This window comes from Nicotiana tomentosiformis, chromosome 4 (assembly GCF_000390325.3).
Source record: "Nicotiana tomentosiformis chromosome 4, ASM39032v3, whole genome shotgun sequence".
Lineage (NCBI taxonomy): Eukaryota > Viridiplantae > Streptophyta > Magnoliopsida > Solanales > Solanaceae > Nicotiana > Nicotiana tomentosiformis.
The window spans coordinates 54,631,795-54,654,286 of NC_090815.1; the positions used below are offsets into that span (position 1 = coordinate 54,631,795).

A 22,492-nucleotide genomic window follows, 5' to 3' on the forward strand; every position below is an offset into this window, starting at 1 on the left:
AGTTTTCCATTTAACCAAATGGAATCCTTTTTTTCTCTTTATTTCCATGACAAAGGAAATTTTTTCTTAGACTGTCCAACCTTATTTCTATACTAGAACAACAACAACAACAACAACATACCCAATGGAATCCCACAAGTGGGGTCTAGAGAGGGTAATGTATACGCAAACCTTACCCCTACCTTAGGGAGGTAGAGAGGATGTTTCCAATAGACCCTCGGCTCAAGAATAGTGAAAAAGAAACAATAAACAATCATAGCAACAGCAAAGTAATAAGACAACGGAAGCAAACGGCCTAGTGTGCATTAACATTGATCTAGGAATGCGAAAGTACAAGAATAGTACCAATACTACAGGTAGAAATAACACATCGTGTGATAACAAGGAAGAGCTAGGACTAGGATAATACAAGACTAGTACTAATACTACTGGTAGAACTAGAAGAAACTCTCGACTACATGTCAACCCACAGACCTCCACACCTTCCTATCGAGGGTCATGTCCTCAGTAAGTTGAAGTAGTGCCATGTCCTGCCTAATCACCTCTCCCTCAGTACTTCTTAGGCCTCCCTTTACCCCTCCTATGGCCCGCCTTGGTCAACCTCTCACACCTCCTAACCGGGGCACCGGTGTCTCTCCTCTTCACATGTCCGAACCATCTCAACCTCGACTCCCACAACTTGTCTTCCACAGGAGCCACACCCACCTTGTCCCTAATCACCTCATTCTTAATCATATCCTTCCTGGTATGCCCACACATCCATCTCAACATCCTCATCTCTGCTACTCTAATATTTCTTGGCGAACACTCGGCTCCATAAAACATAGTCGGTCTAACTACTGCTCTGTAAAACTTGCCCTTAAGTCTTGGTGGCATATTCCTATCACACAAAACACCAGAAGCGAGCCTCCATTTCATTCTTCCCGCCCCAATGCGATGTGTAACAACCTCGTCAATCTCCCCATTACCTTGAATTCCAGACCCAAAATACTTGAAACTATCTCTCTTGGAGATGACTTGTGTATCAAGCCTCACGTCCACATCTGTTTCCCATGCCCCAATATTGAACTTGCACTCTAAGTACTCTGTTTTCGTCCTACTCAACTTGAAACCTTTAGACTCCACGATCTGTTACCACACCTCCAGCCTAGCGTTAACCCCGCTACGCGTCTCGTCAACCAACACTATGTCATCTGCAAATAACATACACCATGGCACCTCCCCTTGCATATGTCGCGTCAGTACATCCATCGCCAGGGCAAATAAAAAAGGGCTAAGCGCTGAGCCCTGGTGCAACCCCATCACCACTATAAAATAATTTGAGTCTCCTCTCATAGTTTTCACCCGAATCTTAGCTCCATCGTACATGTCCTTAATCACCCTGATGTACGGTACCGGCACACCACTAACCTCCAAACATCTCCATAGCACCTCCCTTGGGACTTTGTCGTAGGCTTTTTCTAGGTCAATGAACACCACATGCAAGTGCTTCTTCTTTTTTCCTATATTGATCCATCAACCTCTTCACAAGATGAATGGCTTCTTTAGTTGATTGCCCCGATATGAAACCGAACTGATTCTCCAAAATAGACATACTCATCCTCACCCTCCTCTCCACCATCATCTTCCAAACTTCCATAGTATGACTCAGCAACTTGATGCCCCTATAGTTGTTTGTTACAATTCTAGATATCGCCCTTGTTCTTGTACAACGGGACCATCAAACTCCACCTTCATTCTTCGGGCATCTTTTTTGTCCTAAAAATGACATTAAACAATTCAGTCAGCCACTCCAATCCTGCCCGTTCTGCTTCCTTCCAAAATTCCACATCGTCAGGCCCAGTCGCCCTACCCCTATTCATCTTCCGCATCACCTCCTCAACCCTAATACGCCTACAAACCTCAAAATCACACTGGCTTTCTGAGTTCTCCAACACACCAAGCACTATGTTCCTGTCCCCACCCTCGTTCAAAAGTTTATGAAAGTATGTTTGCCATCTGCGCCTAATACACACCTCATCCACCAATACCTTGCCTTCCTCGTCTTTGATGCATCTCACTTGGTCTAGGTCCCGGGCCTTCCTCTCTCTAACCTTGGCTAACCTGAACAGTTTCTTGTCATCGCCCATGCACCCGAGTTCCTCATATAAACGTTCAAACGATGCAGTCTTAGCCGCCGTGATCGCTAACTTTGCCTCTTTCTTTGCCTTCTTATAACACTCCATATTGGTTCTCTTCTCCTCGTCGACGCTCTCTACTAGCTTCACATATACTGCTTTCTTGGCTTCCACTATTCCTTTGACCTCCCCGTTCCACCACTAGTCCCCTTTGTGGCCCTCCGGGTAACCCTTCGTGACCCCTAACACCTCTTTAGCAGCAATCCTAATGCAATCCGCTATCGTGGTCCACATACTACTCGCGTCCCCACTACTCCTCTAGGCCCCCCCTAGCCAACAACTTGTCCCTCAATTCTTAGGTTTTATCCTTAGTCAGGGCTCCCCACTTGATCTTAGGCTTACCAGGCACCGCTCTCTTCTTCCTCTCTCTCCTGATCTCCAAGTCCATCACCAAAAACCTATGTTATGTCAATAGCCACTCACTCGGAATAACCTTGCAATCAGTGCATAAACCTCTATCACTCTTCTTGCAGAAAAGGTAAGCAATTTAAGTCTTGGCCACCGTACTCCGGAACGTGACCAAGTGGTCCTCCCTCTTCTAAAAGCACGAGTTAGCTACTACTAGATCGAATTTCTATACTGGAAGGGACGGGAAATAAGGACATCATGTAGGTAGGAAAGCATCCAGTACAAAGTTTACAACTATCAGTCTTCCACCCAAAGAGATATAATTTGACTTCCATCTTGCTAACCTTTTTTCACACCTTTCCAAGATTTTACTCCAAATATCTTTGGGTTTGCTTTTAGCTCCCAAAGACATCCCCAAATAAATGGTTGGAATAGTTCCAATCTCCCCTCCCAATATAAACGTCAACTGCTGAATATTTGGTACTTCATTTACAGGAAAAATCTAGCTCTTCCTCCAGATGATATATAGCCGAGAGATGGCTTCAAAAAGAATCATGATGACTCTAAGATACTTAACTTGGCTCTCTTCTGCATCACAAAAGATTAGTGTGTCATCTGCATATTGAAAGTGAGTTACCTCCGGCCTAGAAGCCTGATGTTTTGCCACATTGAACTCCCTGATCAATCCATTACCCTTAGCAGTTTTTAACATATTGTTCAGACCTTCCATAGCTAAAATGAAAAGGAAAGATGATAGAGGGTCACCCAGTCTTAATCCTCTTTGAGAGGGGAAAAAACTTGCAGGCGAACCATTAATTAATATGGAGATCTTGATTGTACCTATACAGAATCTAATCCAACTTATCCATTTCTTCCAAAGCCCATTTTATGAAGGATCCCCAACACTAAGTCCTAGTTCACATAGTCATATGCTTTCTCAATGTCTAACTTGCACATAATTCCTGGCATCTTCTCCTTGAGCCTTAAGTCTAAGCATTCATTAGCAATTACGACAGCATCTATGATTTGTCTCCCTTTTATGAAGGCCATTTGCTGAGAGTCTATCAACTTGTACATCACTTTTTTCAGCCTTCCAGTAACTTAGATATCAACTTATCGATGCTTCCAATAAGACTGATAGGCATTAAGTCTCTTAATTCATTGGCTCCACTCTTTTTAGGAATCAGAGCCACATGTGGTATTAAAACTCTTTTCAAAAAAATCCTGAGAACAAACCAGTTGCATTATGTCAGCCTTGATTACTTGCCTGCACTTGATAAAGAAGCCCATAAAAGAGATCATAATATTAATCCAACGGAATAAGACATAAAAGGGTACATGTTTCCCTCAGTTTTAGGAATTAGAGCCGCATATGGTATTAAAACTCTTTTCAATAAAATCCTGAGAACGAACCAATTGCATTATGTCAGCCTTGATTACTTGTCTGCACTTGATAAAGAAGCACATAAAAGAGATCATAATAGTAATCCAACGGAATAAGACATAAAAGAGTACATGTTTCCCTCAGTTTTAAAAGACAAGAAGGCAAAAATTCCTCTTCCAATTTTCTTTCTCCCTCATAGTCCCTTACCCTTTTGCTCTTACCCCCCAAGCCTCCTCCGTTTCAGCCACCCAAACGTTAAGTCTCTTCTCCCGTTTTCCAGTGTCGCATTATCTATATTTCTCTTGTTGGGTTTTCTTCTATGGTTTTCCCTTTCTACTTTTTTATCTTGAAAATTTCTTCTTTTGCCACAATCATGTTCTTTTAATTTCCTCCTTTTTTGGGTCTTGCGTTATCTCTCTTTTACTTTTTGCTTTATTGTTCTGGAGAATTACAAGGTAGGGGGAAGGCTTCGTACACACTACCCTCCCCAGACCCCACTATGTGGGATTATACTGGGTTTGTTGTTGTTGTTGTTCTAGAGCAAATATTATTGGTGAAAATATGAGTTTTTGGCAATTTCTTTACACATCAGAACAATTGCTTCAGTGGCTACACTTGTGAATTAAATTTTTTATTCAGGTTGAAAGAGATGTAGACTAGATATATATAAGGATCACACGAGTAGTGTTATTTACCAAACACATATCCAAGTGTAGCGAGCTCATTCATTAACCCCTCAACACTGTCCAGTCAGGAGGGATAGTTAATCCAGACTATCCCATTATGGGCTACACGACCCTGGTGCTTTATGTACCCCAAAGATGTATTTCCTCCTACTTTAGATATTCACAAGCTAACTGATTGTTTTTATAAGTCAGTAGCCAATTGAATGTTTCATCTTCAACACTCATTTCTTTTGAAATATGTAGATGTAGGTCTAACTGGCTGACTCATATAATGAGAGATTACTAGACTTTATGAAAAGGTGAGAAAGGAAGGGACTTTATAGGCGTATAAGAGCAATATGGCTTCTTAAAGAAAGGGAGAGCAATGTGGCTTCTTGTAACAGCACTCATGTTGCAAAAATCAATTTACAGGCTTGTTGTAACTCTTTTTAAAATTTGAAACAATACAAGAACTATGTAAATTTACAGCATTGCCTCCTCCATTACGGAGCCTTATTGTGATTTATTTGGAATTCTATAGAGTCACAACTAATTTCTATGAGAAGGTAACGAGGAATGGGAAGAGATGGCAATGCACATCCAATAAGGAGAAATTTGGACACGAACTCTGTCCCGCACATAAGATAAAGGAAAAGATAAGTCTTAGATACCTGATTATAGCATAGCTTATAAGCACCATAAATAACATTGACTTCCATGGATTTTTCCATGAAGCTAATTGTTGAAGGTGGTTAATTGATTCGAAGAGAGGGAAAAGCAGCTCCTGTGAAGAAAAAAAAGGTGATCTTGAGGAATGAGGAAACATTATGTACTATTAGTTCTACGACTAGTAAGTTTCTAAGCAGCAATGATGCATCACAAATCAAGTATCCCATTTATGAAGTGATACTCTTCAAAGATGAGGTGCAGGAACTCGTTTCAAATTTTAAGAACAAGAAGCAAAGCCAACGAAGTATCCTCATTAATGAAGTGATACTTTCAAAGATGAGGTGCAGGCACTCCTCAGTTCTAATTTTACAACAATAAGCAAAGCCAACCAAAGGATGCCACAAATTAGTGGAGCTGCTAACTACTCTAAAAACAAAAGACATATGAACTGCTGAACAACAATCAAGCTACGTTCTTAATTCCCTAGAAAAAAAAGAACTGCAGCTTTTCAGATTTGCACCATTTTTAACCATAGGATCGACTGAAGTAACTCACAATTTAAGGCAGCATTCCTGTTCGAGGAACTGTCCTTAGCAGGGATCAACTATCAAGAACAGAACAAGTAGCAGCAATCTCCAGGATCACAGGAACGATACGTTAAGCAAAAAGAGAAAGACAAAGGAGTTCACTGCACACCTTCATTACAGCTAAATTAGTATCAATTCCTTCAACTTTGACTTGGTCAACTGTTGCCTGTGCAGCTTCAGCCCTTCCAATGTTCTTCATTGACTGCTTGACAGCATTTTCCAGAGGATTTACCTCACCAACACAGACATCTCCAACCAAATTTGTTGCTTCTCCAATTATGTCAACCTCCTTGCATGAGATAATACCAAGTCTACAAAGTGACACCCGTGATACTGGGTGTATCACCTGTCTCCTTGCACTAGGAGAACCCAATAATCCACGATGATTGCCGACAGATTTCATGAGTGTCAAGCGGCTTGATAAAGTTTCCAAGATCGCATCTCCTCTAGGAAGACTTTCTGCCAAGTTAAAACACAGTAGGGTTTTATAGTTGGAAGAAGATACCTTAAAAGCCTCTCTTACTGCCCTGTATCGGTAAATTCCAAGAACAGCCCTAGCGAGTGCTTCAAACTGCTGACCCTCTTTGATATTATACTTCCGAGTAAATTTGTGAGCATGGAAAATTTCAAGACAGATATCCAACCAATAGTCCCGTCTTGAACTTCCTTTAAATTCCGGAAATTCAAAATATGCAGGATCTACCCTGTACAAACTTAATGTTAGTAGTCCCTGGTGAGTTAGGATACATAGCTTCAACTGAAAACATGAAACTTACATAGATGACGACTTGTACATAACAGCTTTGTCAAAGAGGCGAGCACCTAAAGGTCCAGTTAGCTCAGGCTTAATGATCTGTTTCAAGTCAGATGCTAGATCAAATCGCACTGCTTTATCATATAAGCCCATTCCAGACTCAAAGTAGAGAGCATAGTTGGTTAATGTCAACCTTCCTGGATGAAAGGGAAAATGGAAGAATAAAGCATCTTAGCAACTAAGGGGGGGGGAAAAGGCAAAGGACTAAATATACAACAAACGATCAGTAGACAGATAGATTTCTTTTTCTTCTTCTCTATGAGTAAACAGATAGTTCTTAACTAGCAGTTGATAAGTACAAATATTTTCACTTGCCCAACGTAGGTGATCACCTTCCCTTGTAAAGTGAAGGTGTAATTGTTTATGGTATTTGCTTATATCAAACCCTATATGAATCATCATCATCAGGCGGAAAGTTCTAGAAATATGCTTCTTCATAAAGTCTTTTCGGATCAAAGTTGTTCTTGGTAGGTGGGGAACAATATAAAAGTGAAGGTCCAAATGTATAATAGCTAATGATATTTGCCTATATCTAACTCTATACAAATTATCATCAGAAGTAAAGTTCTGAAAATATGCTTCTTCATGAAGTCTTTTTTTTCTTTCCGAGAAAAGGTAAGTTTGTCACAAAGTTTTTACAACAACAACAACAACAAACCCAGCTTAATCCCATACGTGGGGTCTGGGGAGGGTAGTGTGTACGCAGCCTTACCCCTACCCTATAAAGGCAGAGAGGTTGGTTCCGATAGACCCTCGGCTTAAGGAACGGTAAAAATAAAGCAATTTGTCATGAAGTCTTTACGACCAAAATTGTTCTTGGTAAGCTTTGATTAAGAAATAGATAAGTCTCCTAAATGAGTGAACAGATCAAATTTCTATTGGAAATCCGTATTTGCAGTATTAGAATCAACAAAAAAAGCACCTAAACCTTCACTTAGTTCAAGAAATTATTAAGCTTGATAGCTTTGTTAATAGATACAGTCAAACCTCTCTATAACATCCACCTTCTATAACAATTTCACTATAACAACCAATTTTTCTTTAAAATCAATTCTTTATGTTATATGTTACCTCTCTGCAACAGCTTTCTACCTATAATAGCAACAACCATCAATATAACAGTACACTTTTTGTAAACTTACCCCTCTATGACAACCTTACTCAAATATTGAGTGATTTTACTATTTTCCACTTCTGTTGCTAGTCATTTATTTTCATGATAAAGAAAGCACTAGTGCGGCTTTGCTATCATAACCACATATTGAACTAGAGTCTCTTAGATTACTAATAAAAGGTCTAGAGATTTTGAACAAATATTTTGGAACTTTAATACACCATTTTTGACAAAGAATATTACATCAATACTTACTTCAATCATTAAGGATTTTTCCGTTGAAAGATGAACATATTTATATCCCATTGGGTAAGAGTTCACCATCTTTTAATTAGTGAAATATGAATATCTTTTGAGATTTTAAATTTAAATAATCTTTTTATCTTTTATAACATTATGAAAAGCAAACTGATATTTTATATATTTTTGTGACCGCCAAATAAGATTTAAATGTCAAATGTTGTTATAGGTGTATATTAGCCAATCGCTATAACCAAAAAAAAAAACGGAACAAGCGTGGCTTGACTGTATATCAAACATGATAAATAGCACAATTTATTTTCTGGATTTGATTTATCTGATTATTTTGCATTTGACAATTCAAGATCCCTGGAATTCTTTTAACCGATGTTTGATATGGATTAAAGTCAAAATAGTCAACCAACAGACTCCTTATCCTCCAATTCCCATATTTGGTATAGTATTAAAAGTCAAATTAGCCAATTATCAAACTTAGTATTCTTCAATTCCCTAGTTATCTTGTTTAGACGGGTTGATATTAGTATCAAATTTAGGAATCCCACATGTAATACATCTTAAATTACTGTTATCATCCCGCCTAAAATTAGGGTGAGGGTCAACCTTTTCTTCATTCCTCTTCTCCTCTTCATCTCCCTCCAAAAGCAGCAGCCACCATTTCCCTTCAGACTCCACGTTCTTTTAGTTTGGTTTGCTTCCCGTTTACCTCATTTATCTTGTTCATACCTACCCAAAGTTATCGTCTTCTACCCCACCTTCTGCTAATAATCTTTCCCTTCCCTTACACAACTGTCCCATCACCTCCGACCACTCCCCCTTCCCTCCACATCGTCAATGTTCTTATTTTCTTGCCTTCAATTTCTTTTTCTTTTTTTTGGTTTCCCACCCGGTGTCCGGTATCCACATTGGGGCCCGACTAAATCCGGATTCGCGCCGGGAAGTCCCACATTGGGGGGGTAAAGCACTCCCTAACAAAGGCGACACCATACCCAGGGACTCGAACCCGAGACCTCTGGTTAAGGATGAAGGAGTATTTGCCACTCCACCACAACCCTTGTTGGTTCTTGCCCTTCAATTTCCTTCCTCTTCTTCCCTTCCATATTACCCACACGTGCTTTTTTCCTTCCTTTTTTACCTTTTTCTTATTTTTCCCTTTTCAAAAATTCAAAAACTTTAAAAATGAGCATTTACAGTTCACCTGAAATGGCAAGTCTCGTTCGTTCGTCTACCATTTTTTTTTTTTTTGAAAAGGTAATAATCTATATATATATATAATTGAGGGAATAGAGAAGATGACCTGGCACCTCTCATAAGCCAAGAAATCTATTTATCTTTTTTCTCTATTTTTTACATTTTCCCCATTCAATAGTTTTATTTTATTTATTTTAAAGTCCAAAAGTCATGTCCCTTGAGCGATAATCAATGAAAAATAAGTGCAGAAGTCATTATTAATGAATAAACAATCGTTTTTCCCCAAGAGAACCCAATGGCAATATTTTATCACATGTAACAATTATGTACCGAATCTAATTCCTCATTGCAATGGTAAGGAATTTTTGTATATGAATGTTGATGGGTTTTTAGTTTTTGATGCGTTGTCAGTTTAAACGGTTGTAGTTATTATTAATTGTTATTATTCATTTCTGCTTTTTTAGTTTTTCTAATTTTGTTGATCTTAGTTGGGAAGTTTGTACTTTGAACTGTGTTTTAAGCCTTTTTCTGCTTGAAGTGCAGAAAATTGGAATTTGTTGTGCTTAGCGTGTTAGTTTCTGATGTTTTTTTTTTTTTTGAGAAGGTAACATATTTGTATATTAGTATATAGACTTCACTAAAATTGTGAAATCACCCATAATTACAAACGGGAGTGCCCAAAAAAAAGAAAACACTTATAATCCTTGGTCTTCTCACAAGGAATCTAGCACATCAAAAACGGATTCATGATCCTCCAAAAACTTTCCTTTACACCAAAAATAAAAAAAGAGCTAGACATTTCATCTTCATCTTCTGAATGTTACTGGACTTGTCTTCAAAACATCTCTGATTGCTCTCTTCCCAAATTGTCCACCATATGCAGGCTGGGACAATTCTCCATCTCTTTATGACTAGAAAGATTGCCCTCTTTATTCCAGCAAGCTAGAACATCAAGTAATCTTTCCGGCATTGCCCATAAAATTCTCCTTAAGCTGATGAAGATTCTCCATATTTCTACAGTGAACTTGCAATGCAAAAAGAGATGACTAATTGTCTCTGCCTCCTCTCCACATAAGTAACATCTAGAGCACAAGTGGTAACCTCTCTTGATTAATTTCTGATGTTTTCATTCTCTTTATTTTTGGTATCATTGATTTTGACTTTGTGCTTTTTTTTCCAGGGTGATTGGTGTATGTAGTTGCAGTATTTGGAATATTTTGTTTCCTCAGAAATTGTGGAGTCGTCTTTTAGTTAGCATATCTTGAAGCAATTGTGAGACGTTTAAAGTTTATCATGATGGATGACAATTGATGCATAGTGCACATTATTTCCTTTTGTCCAAAAGGAAAAATGCTTGTGCCAATAGATTTAATTTCATGTGAAAAAGAAACGACGGTAAAATAATTTTATGTTTTTATCATTTATTTTTAGTAATTTTCTTTACACCTAAACCAACATATACAAGGATTCAAATACAGAAATACTTTCTTCAATTATTTATTTTTCTTTTTTCTTTCCCCTTATCTTTTTTTTTTGGTTTTCAAATAGTAGGTGACATTTCGATCGCTATAAAATAAATTTCTGAGTAAAGTGTAGTTTACGAGAGAAAAACTTTTGAAGAATTCCTTCCTATAAATTCTGGTCAATTTCGTTGTATCTTTTAGAGAAAAGTTTCTTTCCTTTTTGTTACTAAAAGCAGGTGGAGACTGGTATGTGAAGCATCTGAATTATGTTTATCATGCATTTTCGGACCTAAGGCTATATCCCATGTATGGTCGTAATTCATAGTATAATTTTCTAAAAGTTACCTACTTGTATACTTATTTAACAATATTTTTGTTGTGTCAGTAATATCTAATTTTAGAATATTTTGTTGTTCTAAGATGGAAATATGGGAGGTGATTATACGCGAAAATTGATTGGAGCAAAAATGTCTATATATGAAGGGAGTGTTAAATTGGTAATAAAATTTATTTGATGAAAAAATATATTTTTCAAATTTTACGAAAAATTAGTGGGAAGGAAAAGAAGAATAAATTTGATTATTTTACAAGGGATAACAAATTCTAAATATTTGAAGTGAAATAACAACTATGGGTTAGAAGAAAAGAGAGGAGAGAATCAAAGAAACGGAAGACATGAAAAGGAAAAGAAGAGGGAAAAGGAAAAAAAAGAATCATGTAAGGGAAGGGGGAAGAGAAAGGAAACAAAGAAGGAAACTTTGGAAAATAACGTTCTAACCCAATAATAAATGAATAAAATACAAAAAACACATCTTATATTGCTTGATTTGACCTTATAAAAAATAAACTAAATAAATACAAAATACACACCAAATATCATTAACTCAAACACTTACAGAATTGTAGAAAATGAAAGTACTCTTTGAGAAATATAACAAAATATGTGTAGAATAATAGGAAAAAAATTATCAAGTCTAAAGTTTCTAAAAGCATTTAGTGGAGTTCTAAAATTAGTAGAAAATAATTTTCTTTGTAACTTATCTTTTCCTTGAACGAGAAGAAACTAAAATAAACTATTAATAGAATAGCAAAAATGAGATCTAACTCTTCTTTACCCACACAAAAATATTTAGTTAGAAATGATTATTATATGAGAGAATGAAACTTAGGTGCGTACAGTAAATAGATAGAGGCTTGTAAGAAGTTAGGAGTTAGGACTAGAGGTTTCAGTGGTTTATTTGTTACATATCTTTTCTTCTATTTTCATTATTTTTCCATCTATTCAGGAAAATGTGTGTTAGGACTCACCAAATCTCTCCCAAGAGCATTTGATAGAATTTAGAAGTGTCAATGCATCAACACATATTGTACAAGCAACTGAGTTTTATTTGAATATTTAAGTGCTCATACAAAAACGAATGTAGGCAATAAACTTTTTGGTTTTTTTGTTTTGTAGTGCTTTACTTGCCTAAATTATTGTTAGTATGATATCCATAGACATGATTTTTATAGATGAGAATGCAATTAACTATTTCTCATGGTTCTTCTTCTATCTCGATAAAATTTAACCGATAAAAGCTATTTCATAAATTGGTATTTTTTTAGGAAACAACCGCGCAAAGCGTGGCCAATTTAACTAGTTGTATTTATAAACAACACAAAGTTAGTCCTAGAGTTTCTGTACAGTGCAAAACACCAAAAGTATGGCCCTCATGTAATCCTAGAGGGCCTCTATGGGTTCTAGTAGAGTTTATGCCTCATTTACGTATTCCGTTTTACACCAAAAATGAAATAACATGATAGAATCTAACTTAATCCACCAGACTGTTTTGTGCTTCTCTCTAAAATATTTTGTGTTTCTTTCTCTCCAAATCACCCCCAAATACAGGCTGGAATAGTACTCCGCCTGCTATTTCTTGCTTTGTCCAGCCCCTGCCACCTATACTAGCAATACAAAAGATCATGTGTATTCCCAGGCATGGACCATTTGATTCCGACGAAGTCAAGAATAGCTAATCAGTAATAAAACAGTGCAAAAAAAGTGATTGAGGTTTCTGTTTGACTGCCATATAAGTAGCATCTGCTACATAAAGACAACCTTTTTTTCTGGAGATTATCAACAATAAGGCAAGTTTGGGACAAAGGGTTGCTAATGCTGCTCTAGAAGCTAATGGACTTAGGTAGGGGTGGTCATCATTCGGGATGGAAAAGTGCGTAACTATCCAACCGATCGTTTTGAGTTCTAGCATATCTTTCCCTTATGAGACTTCCTACTTCACACAGGTTCATTTGGTGATCGTGTCTTGCGGGTACGGGTGGTTCGGGTCCTAAAGAGCCCGAGAACGTATTGGTATGCCTACTTGTTAACTAGAAATCTTAAAGAGCATAGAGTTAACCAAAGTCAACAATATGAGTAAACGAGCTTAGATTCATGCTTTGAAGGTACCAATAAGGTTCGGATGATGATATTTAACTTGTACATATGTTCGAATTAGGACCCAAGTGGCTCGGGTGCGATTCAGCGCTATTGCATGGAAGTTAGAAACTTAAGAGTTCATAAGCTTGACTTGGACCTTGATTTCGAGTTGTAGCGTTTCCCTTTGTGTTCTGAGCCTTTGGATAAATCCATATAGTGTATGTTGTTGGGATGGTTTGGAGGGGCCACGGGTGGCTCGGGTGAGTTTCGAGGTGTTCGGGGAAGGTTTTTAAGGCAAAAACCAACAAAATCAGTAATAAAATTGCAGCAGCAGCCATGCCAATCATTTTCTGCAATTTCAGCCACTTTTCAGCACTTGCATAAATAGCATGATTTCAAACTTTGAGTTCATTTCACCATTTTAGGAGCTAGGAAGCTCGGATTAAGGGGAGTTTTTGGGGGATTTTCATATACTATATTGGGTAAGTAATTCTAACTTGAATCTGTGATTATTACATGAATCTATCTTCAATTTTGCCTTAGAATCAAGGATTTTAAAGAGGGAAAAAGGGATTTTGAATTAAAACTTAAGAAAGTAAAATTTGAGGTTTTGAATACCAATTTGGACTCGAATTTGAAAACAAATTACATATTTGGACTCGGCAGGTTATGGGCCACCGGGATTTGATCTATGTATCGAGTTTTGACCATGTGGGTCCGAGTTGACTTTTTGTTGACTTTTGAGATTTTGGTAAAGAATGAATCTTTTTCACGTGGGATTGATTCCAATAGCATTATTTGACCTTGTTGAGTATTATTTGACTAGATTGTAGACTTTTGGAGGCTATAGAAAAAGGAAAAGGTATTCTTGAAGGTTGAAGCTTATTTTGGAGAAGGTAAGTGTCCCGCCTAATCTCGACTTAGGAAATTTTGCCTAAATGGACTTTTGTGCTATATGTTATGTGTAATGTGTTTTGGGGTGACGTATACACCAGTTGACGAGCATAAATGCGTATACCAAGGCTTTCCATGCTTGGGTAGAATTTAGACCTTTTAATGCTTTGTTTTGATACATGTTCTCCTGGTGATATGCTTATTTGTCTGACTACTTGAGCTTTCTTATTCACGTTAGAGATCATGTCTAGGCTCTTGATAGCTTATTTGGATAATGATGGGCTATTTGTATATTGGATTACATATTATAGTCGTAATCATACACTATTATTTTTTTGAGAAGGTAATATAATGTATATTTATATATAGACTGCACAAAAGTTGTGGAGTCCCCCTCTAATTACAAGGAGAAATGTGACAAAAAAACATTCCTACTCCTTTGTCATCTACAAGGAGCCTAAAACATCAAAAATAGATTCATGAACTTCTAAATACTGTCCTTTACACCAAAAATAGAAAAGAACTAGACACTTCATCTTCAACTTTTGGATATTACTGTATTTTTCTTCAAAGCATCTCAGATTCCTCTCTTCCCAAATTGTCCACCAGATGCAAGCTGGGACAATCCTTCGTCTCTCTTAACTAGAAAGATTGCCTTCTTTGTTCCGGCATGCTAGAACTTCAGGTACTCTTCTCGGCATTAACCCACAAAATTCCCCTTAAGCTCATGAAGATCCTCCATAATTGCACGGTCAACCTAAAATGCAAAAAGAGATGATTGATTGTCTCTGCCTCCTCTCCACAGAGGTAACGTCTAGAGCATAACTGATATCCTCTCTTGATCAAATTATCCAGAGTCAGAACTGCCTCTTTAGCCATAATCCTACATTATACACGCGCGTACATTCCACACGTTTCTCTCTCTTGTCCATATGCATCATATATACTTATCTCTTGTACATATGCATACATCTCTGCATATGGTTCTCTTATATGGACTGAGGTTATGGCACGATAGGATATTCCCCGTGGTTGAGCTGATTATGGCACGATGGGACATTCCGTACAGTTTATGTGATTACGGCCCTTATGTGGTCCATCCGGTTGATATGATTATGACCATTCTGTGGTCTTTTTGGTTGATATGATTATGACCTTTGCGCGTGAACAGTGAAGACCTTGGAACGTCAAAAATCTGCCTTCAATTTTGGATGAGGAAAACAGTGGATGCAAAGACCATTCAAACATGAGGAAATTTTAGGTGTAATCAAGGAATGCAATGTGGATAAAGCACCCCGCCCAGATGGATTACCATGGAATTCTACAAAAGATGTTGGGGCACCATCAAGAAGGACCTTTCCAATGCAACAAACCACTTCCAGTCTGATGACAGTTTTGTGCGAAGTCTAAATGCGTCATATATTGCTCTTATTCCAACAAAAAAAAGGCACGAAAGAGTTGAAGGATTTATAGGCTGATTAGTTTAATGGGAAGCCTTTCAAGGTACTGTCCTAACTTCTTGCAAATAGGCTCAAGACTAATGGGACAGTTGGTTTCATCCCCATAGATGACTTTTGTAAGTGGAAGACAGATTACGCACATCAATCATTGCAAATGAGTGTCTTGACTCCAGACTAAGACAAAGGAAAGCAGGAATCATGTGCAAATTATATACAGAGAAGGTTTTTGACGATGTGCATTTGACATTCCTTAATTATTATTTTTTTTATAAATAAAAGGTTTTATTATTCAACTAGTACCAAGCTGGTACAGAAAACAAAGTACAAGGCATCAGTATAACTTTTTCACCAACATAGTTACATATTCCCCCCTAGTAAGTACAAAAAATCCAGATATTGATCCCTTCTATCTAGGATATTACTATAACAGCACAAATAAAAGTTCTTAATACATTTGTTTTCTACTCTAGATATTAGCAATCTCTTCCCTTCGAAGCATGCCTTGTTTCTATCTAGCCATAAAGTCCATAGAATGCAATTAGGGATGGTTTTCCAGATTTGCTGTAAATTCCTTTTGACTCTTTGAGACTGCCACATTATCAACATGTCACTGATCTTATGTGGTAACACCAGGGTTATGCCAATGATGTTAAGAAACAATTCCCAACATTGCCTTGAGAATCTACAGTGCAAGAACAAATGCTCAACAGTTTCCTACTCTGAATTACAGAAGTAACATCTGCTGCATAATGAAAAGCCTCTTCTCTGCAACTTATTCTGAGTTAGACAAGCACCCCTAGCTGCTATCCATCCAAAACAGGTTGCTTTCACCGGTGCTTTTGTTTTCCAGATCACTTCCCAATGCCAATTAGAGATTCCTTGACTATTTTTCTGCAGCAACATCTTGTAGCAATTATTCGCTGAAAATAACTTATCCTTGCTATTGATCCAAATCAGCCTATCAGCATTGTTCTGATCTACTGAGCAAGTATTTAATTGCTGAAGTAGTTGACAAAAGCTATCCAATTCCCAATCGTTTAGGTTTCTTCTGAAAGTAATATTCCATCCAGAATTTGAATTGAAATCAGCAATATAACCTTCTTTATTTAAAGCACAGTTAAATAACTCTGAATACCTGCTTTTAAAACTCTCATCTCCACACCATGTGTCCAGCCAAAATTTAATTCTACCACCATTTCCTACCTCCAATCTGGTATACTGCAAAAATTCATCCCACCAATCACTTATTTCTTTCTAGATTCTCCCACAATTTTTCAACTGGGAAGAATTTTGTTTCCATCCCATCTTATCTCCATAAATAGCATCTATAATTCTCTGCCAAATTTTCCTGAAGTGTATCTCCATAGCCATTTAAAAAGAAAACTTCTATTATGCAATTTCAAATTTCTCACTCCCAATCCTCCTTTTTTTTTGTCTTCAATGACTACTTGCCACTTGACCAAATGTATCTTCTTTTTGTCTGAGTTCCCATCCCATAAAAACTGCTTTCTTATGGAATCTAATTTCTTCTCAATTGATGCAGGCATCCTGAACAAGGACATAGTGTAAGTAGGTATCCCATCCAAAACACTATTTATTAAAGTCAACTTGCCCCCCATTGACAAGTATTGCTTTTTCCATGGAGTCAGCTTACCGTTGCACCTATCAATGACCCCTTGCCAAATGCTTTTTTTTTTTTTCCTTTTTGCACCCAAAGGCAATCCCAAATAAACAGTGGGAAAATTTTCTACTTTACAGCCCAAAATGTTTATCATCGATTATCTTGATTTCATCTCTTGGCCAAGCCTCCTTTTGCGTTGTCAGCATATAGCTCCTCTCCTGGACATTCCTTATTGATATGTTGAAATTCATGGGCTTTGGCGATAAATGGATAAAGTGAATCCATTTTTGCTTCTCCTCTCCTGGACATTCCTGATTGATATATTGAAATTCATGGGCTTTAGCGATAAATGGATAAAGTGAATCCATTTTTGCTTCTCAACAATGAAGTTATCAGTTATTATAAATGGTTCCCTGAAAGGTATCTTTGAAACACAAAAGGGTTTAAGGCAGGAAACCACTCTGCTTCTCTTTTTACACTGGTTGTGGAGGGCTTCAGTATAACGATGACAACAACAGATGTTCACGTCTGGATTAAAGGTCTTAATGCTATTTTGAGAAATAAAGGGACTTCTCTATGAGGATGATTCTCTTATTTTTTGCGATCTGATAGAGACCAAATACTTTATCTCTGAATGATTCTCTTATTCTTTGAAGCTGTGTCCGGCCTCCACATAAACTACACAGAGTGTTCTATATCCTATGAATGAGGTGAGGTACCCAACAATAGATTGCTGAAATTTTGGGATGCAAGATAGGGTTTTCTACCAAGTATCTTGGCCTTCAGTCGGGAGCTAAATCTAAAGCTACTGCAATCTGGGATAACATCTTGGCAAAATGTGAAAAAGAGTTGTCATGCTGGAAAAGGAAGTATCTCTCTTGGTGGAAGGGTTAATTTACAGTGTGTTAAGCTTGCTGCCTACTCATACCATCTCCTTATTCCCTCTGCCTGCTTCAGTGGCTCACAAATTTGAAAAAATGCAAAGGGATTTCCTGTGGAAGGAAACAAGGAGAACATGACCTTCAACTTGGTTAATGGGGGAGTGTTTACTACATACAAACGGGCCAGAGGGAATAGGAGTCAAGGACTTGAGGACTCAATCTTTAAGTTTGCAAAACAAATGCTTTGGAGATTCAACATGGAAGTTGGGGCTTTGTGGAGGAATGTTGTTGTTCATAGAATGGTCTTCTTAACCCGGAATAACCAATTAATGACTCCCTAGCTTTTGTGGTATCTGGAAACATGTGATAGTGCAATGGAGTTTCTTTCAACTCAACACTTCTGTGGAAATTGGAAATGGTATGAAAGCGAGATTTGGGTAGACCCATGGCTAGGCCAATCACCTCTAAACGATCAATATCCAACACTTTTCACTGTGGGGCAAGACTATTGTTTTGAGAAGGAACTGTGGGGCAAGACTATGAAGCCTCAGTTTCATGTTACAGATCAAAACAGGGTTGGAATATCATATTTTGACGGAATATACATGATTGGGAAATGGACAATCTATGCTCACTTCTATGCAACTTCATAACTCCCCATCCTTAATGCCAAGACCTGGTTCTCTATCCTGGAAATGGGATGCCAAAAGGAAGTTCTCTGTTAAGTCATGGTACCAGAAACTAAAACCCCTCCAACATGGACTACTGGCCTCGGAATGTATTTGGAAAAAGACTTTGAAGGTGGAATGCTTCACTGTAGGGGAAGCATATCTCGCGCACAACAACCTACAGAAAAGGGGAATTAACATTTGCAGCAGGTGCCCGCTTTGTGAAAACCATAACGAAGATGCCAGCCACCTCTTCCTCCACTGTTCGTCCACATTACAGATATGGAGCTTCATTTGTAACATTCCGGGAGTACACGGGCAATGCCAAGGACAACAATGGACATGATACAAAGCTGGCACTTCAAAGGATTTGGAAAGGCAAAACTAAAGATCTGGAAGTCTTTGCCCTCAGCAATATGGTGGACTGGTGGACTATCTGGAAGGAGAGGAATGCAAGAATCTTTTATAGCAAAAAGGAATCTGTAATTAGTATTAAGTACATATGTCAATCGTCAATTGTTTTTTGGTGCAACATGGCGATTGCAAATGATATAGATGCCATTCACTTCCTAGGCTCATTGCACAATTTGTGAGGTAGCTATCATGTATATTTTTGACAGCATCTTCTTGCTGCTAATCTTCAATAGACCACTTTTAGCAAATCAAAAAAAAAGTACTGAGTAACTCTACTTGCCAAGGCTTAGGCAGATGAGAGAATTCATTTTTGTGTTTTTGACTAAACTGAGATTTGAACCCTGGTCTCTCATGGTTTTTATCTCACTTTATTTACCGGTAGGCCATATCCTTGGGTTGCAATTGTTGTAATTAGTCTAGCGATGTTGCTTCACTACTTTTCTTTTCTTTCTTTCTTTTTTCTTTTTTTTGGGGTTATGGTGCTTGGCTGAAGTTTATGGATAATAAGCATTAGAATGATAGTGGAGATACATCTAGAGATCCGATATCAAGCTGGAAATCATGTTCATACATCGGTCCTAATTTATATGACTTTTCGTTGTGAAGCATATGTATACTACCTGATGTGATGTTTACTATACCAAACAAACTTTTCAATAATTATTTTTATACTATTTTATAAGTAATAGCCGAGGGTCTATCAAAAATAGTCTCACAACCTTCAAGGTATGGGTAAGGTATGCGTATACACTACCCTCCTCAAACTCCACTTGTGGGACTATATTGGGTTTGTTGTTGTTTTTATAAGTAATAAGAGAACATTTTTTTTCCTCCACCACTACTCGTATAAAAATATCAAATTAATTTCTTAAACCTCCTGCCTAATTAGATGGTGTCACATAAATTGGAATAGAGAAATATTTTATTGCCTAAGTGTCACGAAACAAAGAGAACCTTTTCTTCTGTTAAAAAACTTTACAGCTTGTTTGGATTGTTGTTATATGTCGTTTCATAATGTATCGTATTGTATTGTACTGTATTGTATTGTATTGTATTGTTTGATGAATACAATGTTTGGATAGATTGTATCGTTTGCCGTCGTTTCATGATGTCACGCACTAACAATATGAAGGATAAACTTGCAACATTACTAAGAAAAAATAGGATACGGAGTAGAATTATTATATAAAAAAGTAGGATAAAGAATAAAATATGATTATTTAATACTCCCTCCGTTTCAATTTAGATGAGGTAGTTTGACTCGGCACGGAGTTCAAGAAAAAAAAAGACTTTTGAAACTTGTGGTCTTTAAAGCTTGAGGGGTAAAAGCTTTGTGGGGCCATGACATTTGTGTGGTTATAAAAGCTTCTCATTAAGGGTAAAATGGGTAAAATGAAGAGTTTAAAGTTGAATTATTTCCAAATTTAAAAATGTGTCATTTATTTTGGAACACGCTAAAAAGGAAAGTACCTCATCTAATTTGAAACGGAGGGAGTAATAAAGAAGGGCAAGATGAATGAAAAAAAGCAAAGAAACAACGCCACCACACCAAATCCGTCGTTTCATAAAGTGGCAATTTTCGTCGTTACATAACGATTAGGGGTGGCAAATGGGCTATTTGGGCTGAGTTTGGGCTGGTTAAGATGGGATGAACTAATAAATGGATCAATGCCCAACCCAGCCCAAAGTTCACTTGGGTCAAGATGAGTTGGGTTAAGATGGGCTAAATAATAGGTCATAGCCCAACCCACTCAACTTGACGCTACTTTTTTTCTTTCCTTTTGAAGAAATCAATAAACATTCTCAACCAAATATCTATAAACAAGTCTTCATAAATATTAGTACATATAACAAAAAGTTGTAAGTTTATTACAGTAACAAATTTTTGAAATACTAATTTTTAGCAAATTAAATATAATATCTATCTTTGCATATTACTGATTCATGTCATTATTTCATCACAAACTTTTCCTATTGCCACAATTCTTGAATCCATGCCAATCACGAAAATGATTAACAAAAATCTAGTTACAAACACTAAAGAAGAATTAAAATATTACTGAAAAATGTGAAAATTATGAATTTTGTAACTGCTATAATATTTTAAGATATAGTTTTCGATGGTACAACTTTTCTAATGATTGATTCTTATTGAATCATTTGTTGTCTATAATACATTTAAAACTTTTTTTTGTCTTAATTGGTTCAAGTTTCAACCACCGAAAGAAATGACTAATTTAAGAAAATTCCAAGTTACATGAGGTATTAGAAATATTGTTGATTGGCCAAAAAGTTACCTTGTAACAGAAACACTAATCCCATTAAAATCTTCATTTCGTATTCAAATTATTGTCCCTGCGTGTTTGGGCAGTGGCGGGTTAACTTTGGGCTTCTTCATGGGTTGAGTTTGGGCTAGCTTTTTTCATGGGTCTAGATGGGTTATGCCCAAACCAGCCCATCAGAAAAAATGTTTCATGCCCAACCCATTAAATGTTGGGCGGGTTGGGCGGGTTACATGGGCTTGGGCTACTTTTGCCACTCCTAATAACGATAGATTTAACGATACGATACAATAAAATTAAAGTAACAATCAAAACAAACATTGTATTTAAAGTAACAATACGATATAATACAATAGGTAACAACCATCCAAACAAGCTGTTAGTGACAAGTTGAACCCCACGGGTGGAAGGAGACTTATCCGACTTTCTTTTTAGCATTTTGTACACCAATTCTTTTGTCTTCTTTGTAAGTTTTCTTTTCGTCAACAGATTTCTTTTATTTGAATATGTTTAGTAGCATTCAATGATGTTCAATCGAATTTTATTCTATTAATTTCATCCATAATAAAATCTCAAAAGTATGTTTTAGGGCTTTAGGTGATGTTTTCTAAAAATCAAACCCAGAAAATCTAAAACAATTCCAAAACCTCTTTCACAAAAGTCAGTCCAAACACTCAATTGTTTTCAGATAAACAGAAACAGAATCAATTCTCCTGGAGAAAAAAAAACAGAGTATTTTCTAATTGAAATGCCATCTATGTTTTGTATAATGGGTATTCCTCATAAGAGGTTATCCTTGGTAAACCAGATGCTACTATATTAATGATGGGACATACACTCAGTAGTCCAGTCTTACCAAACACAGATGCATCATTATCCAACTGAATTTGCTAGCGAACACACCCTTCTTTTTTACTTCAAAGTTTATTTGGCTTATCTTAATCTTCCAGATTTGATGAATTAGTTAATAGGTAAACATTGGCAAGAATATTTAAATAGACATTTGAACTTTTCTCTTTTGCATCATTTTTTCTCTTTCAACCTCTTTCTTCCTCATAGCGCAAACCAGATGCCTGATTTGCTTGAGCACACCCTGCAAATTATTTTTTTGTTATTACCTTTTTCCCCATTTTTGCAGAGTACTTGATCACATCCAGAGCCTAAAATGCAATGTGTTCGTCGTCTC

At 37.0% G+C, this 22,492-nt stretch overlaps 1 protein-coding gene across 2 annotated transcripts in view; it reads right to left on the bottom strand.

The window, feature by feature from the left end:
* Positions 1–22,492, bottom strand: part of LOC104107141 (uncharacterized) — a 51,590-nt gene that overhangs the window by 20,159 nt on the left and 8,939 nt on the right. For both annotated transcript variants that reach the window (XM_009615873.4, XM_070199782.1), the window contains exons 6-8: positions 6,607–6,781; positions 5,940–6,534; positions 5,246–5,358 (exon numbers count right to left, since the gene is read on the bottom strand). In XM_009615873.4, the coding sequence (XP_009614168.1) occupies positions 5,246–5,358; positions 5,940–6,534; positions 6,607–6,781 (883 nt within the window). The remainder of the gene's footprint in view (positions 1–5,245; positions 5,359–5,939; positions 6,535–6,606; positions 6,782–22,492) is intronic.